At 41.9% G+C, this 1,484-nt stretch overlaps 1 protein-coding gene across 1 annotated transcript; it reads left to right on the top strand.

Moving 5' to 3' along the window:
• Positions 1–268: 268 nt before the first annotated feature.
• LOC120106371 lies at positions 269–1,072 on the top strand. Its single transcript, XM_039119375.1, has one exon. It carries the CDS (start codon positions 269–271, stop codon positions 1,070–1,072), a length of 804 nt encoding a protein of 267 aa, XP_038975303.1.
• The last annotated feature ends 412 nt before the right edge of the window (positions 1,073–1,484 follow it).

Here is a 1,484-nt window from a genome sequence, read left to right as displayed (position 1 = left end):
TGGGATGTTAGGTGTAAAGAATGTGATGATTATTCTTATAAAAAAAAAATTATTTTAATTCGGTGAGCTTTCTTTTTATGAATCTGCTGTTATTTGATGCATATAGGTCAGGATGCCTCAACGTCGGGCGAAAAAGACTACTATTGGTGCTACGAATGAGACACCGAACCGGCACGCTGACAGCACACCCCAACGGGCTACGAGTATCCCTCAGCAGGAGGGAGTCGTGAGCCCTCAAACATGACAGGAACCGGGCTTAGGCCAGGTTATGCAGACCATAGTGGGCCTTATGCAAATGCAACAGCAGGTGCAACAGCAGTTGCTCCAACAACAAGCGCAGTTGCTCCAGACACAGCCACAGCAAGGACGAGGGGAACAGTGTGAACATCCTAGCAGCATAGCTGAATTTAAGAGGCTGGCTCCTCCAGCTTTTCAGGGGACTACAGAACCTTTGGAAGCAGACAATTGGCTTACAGAGATGGAAAAAGCATTTGCTGTCTTAAGATGCCGGGACGATGAAAAACTTCTGTTTGCATCATACATGTTGCAGGGAGAAGCATTTAATTGGTGGCAGATGTTGGAGCATAAATTTGAGCATGATGGGGAACCTCTCACTTGGGATAAATTTCAAAAAGCATTCTATGATAAATATTTTCCTCGGAGTGTAAGGACACAGAAGGAACAAGAATTTATCCATTTGAAGCAAAGGGGCATGACAGTGGCCGAATATGAAGCCAAATTCACAGAATTAGCCAAATTTGTTCCGAAATTGGTAGAGGATGAGCAAGACCGAGTGCACAAGTTTGAGATGGGATTGAAGACTGAAATTAGGAAGCAAGTGGTACCCTATGAGTTGACTACCTATGCAGCTGTGGTCAATAAAGCTTTAATAATTGAAAGGGAAGTCAACGAAGCTTTTGCTGAAAGGGAAAGAAACCAAAAGAAAAGAAACAGACCTGCTGAATTTAAAGAGGGAAACAAGAATTTCAAGAATCCAGCTCAGAAGCCAAATAAAGATAGAAATCTCAAAAATAAGAGTGGGAAGTGTTCAAGATGTGGCGGTAATCATTAATTTGCAAATTATCCCTGGGTTACAGGTTCTTGTTTTCATTACGGACAGAAAGGTCATAAAATTGCAGACTGCCCACAAAGAAACGAGAATAAATCTACGCAGGCAATGGAAGGAAGCCAGAGGCCAAAGACTCAAGAAAGGGTATTTGCACTTACACAGCAAGATGTACAAGCTTCTAATGCAGTGGTGACAGGTACTATTCCTGTATCTGATATTTATGCTTATGTCTTATTTGATCCTGGTGCCACACATTCATTCATATCCTCAAACTTTGTCAAAACACATGACATATTGTGTGAATCCATGACCACTAAGTTCTATGTGGAGACACCAGTAGGTGGTATGTTGAGCACTGATGTTATATGCAAGTCATGTAAAATTGAAATAATAGCTAGGGAGTTACCTGTGGATC

The sequence above is a fragment of the Phoenix dactylifera genome, unplaced genomic scaffold (assembly GCF_009389715.1).
Source record: "Phoenix dactylifera cultivar Barhee BC4 unplaced genomic scaffold, palm_55x_up_171113_PBpolish2nd_filt_p 000538F, whole genome shotgun sequence".
NCBI classification, from domain to species: domain Eukaryota; kingdom Viridiplantae; phylum Streptophyta; class Magnoliopsida; order Arecales; family Arecaceae; genus Phoenix; species Phoenix dactylifera.
Note: the sequence above shows the minus strand (reverse complement) of the source record. Positions and strands in the feature narration are given on the sequence as shown.

Bases quoted from the DNA above. Each gene is read 5' to 3' on its own strand.
- LOC120106371 (XM_039119375.1), top strand. From the start codon at position 269: ATGCAGACCATAGTGGGCCTTATGCAAATGCAACAGCAGGTGCAACAG.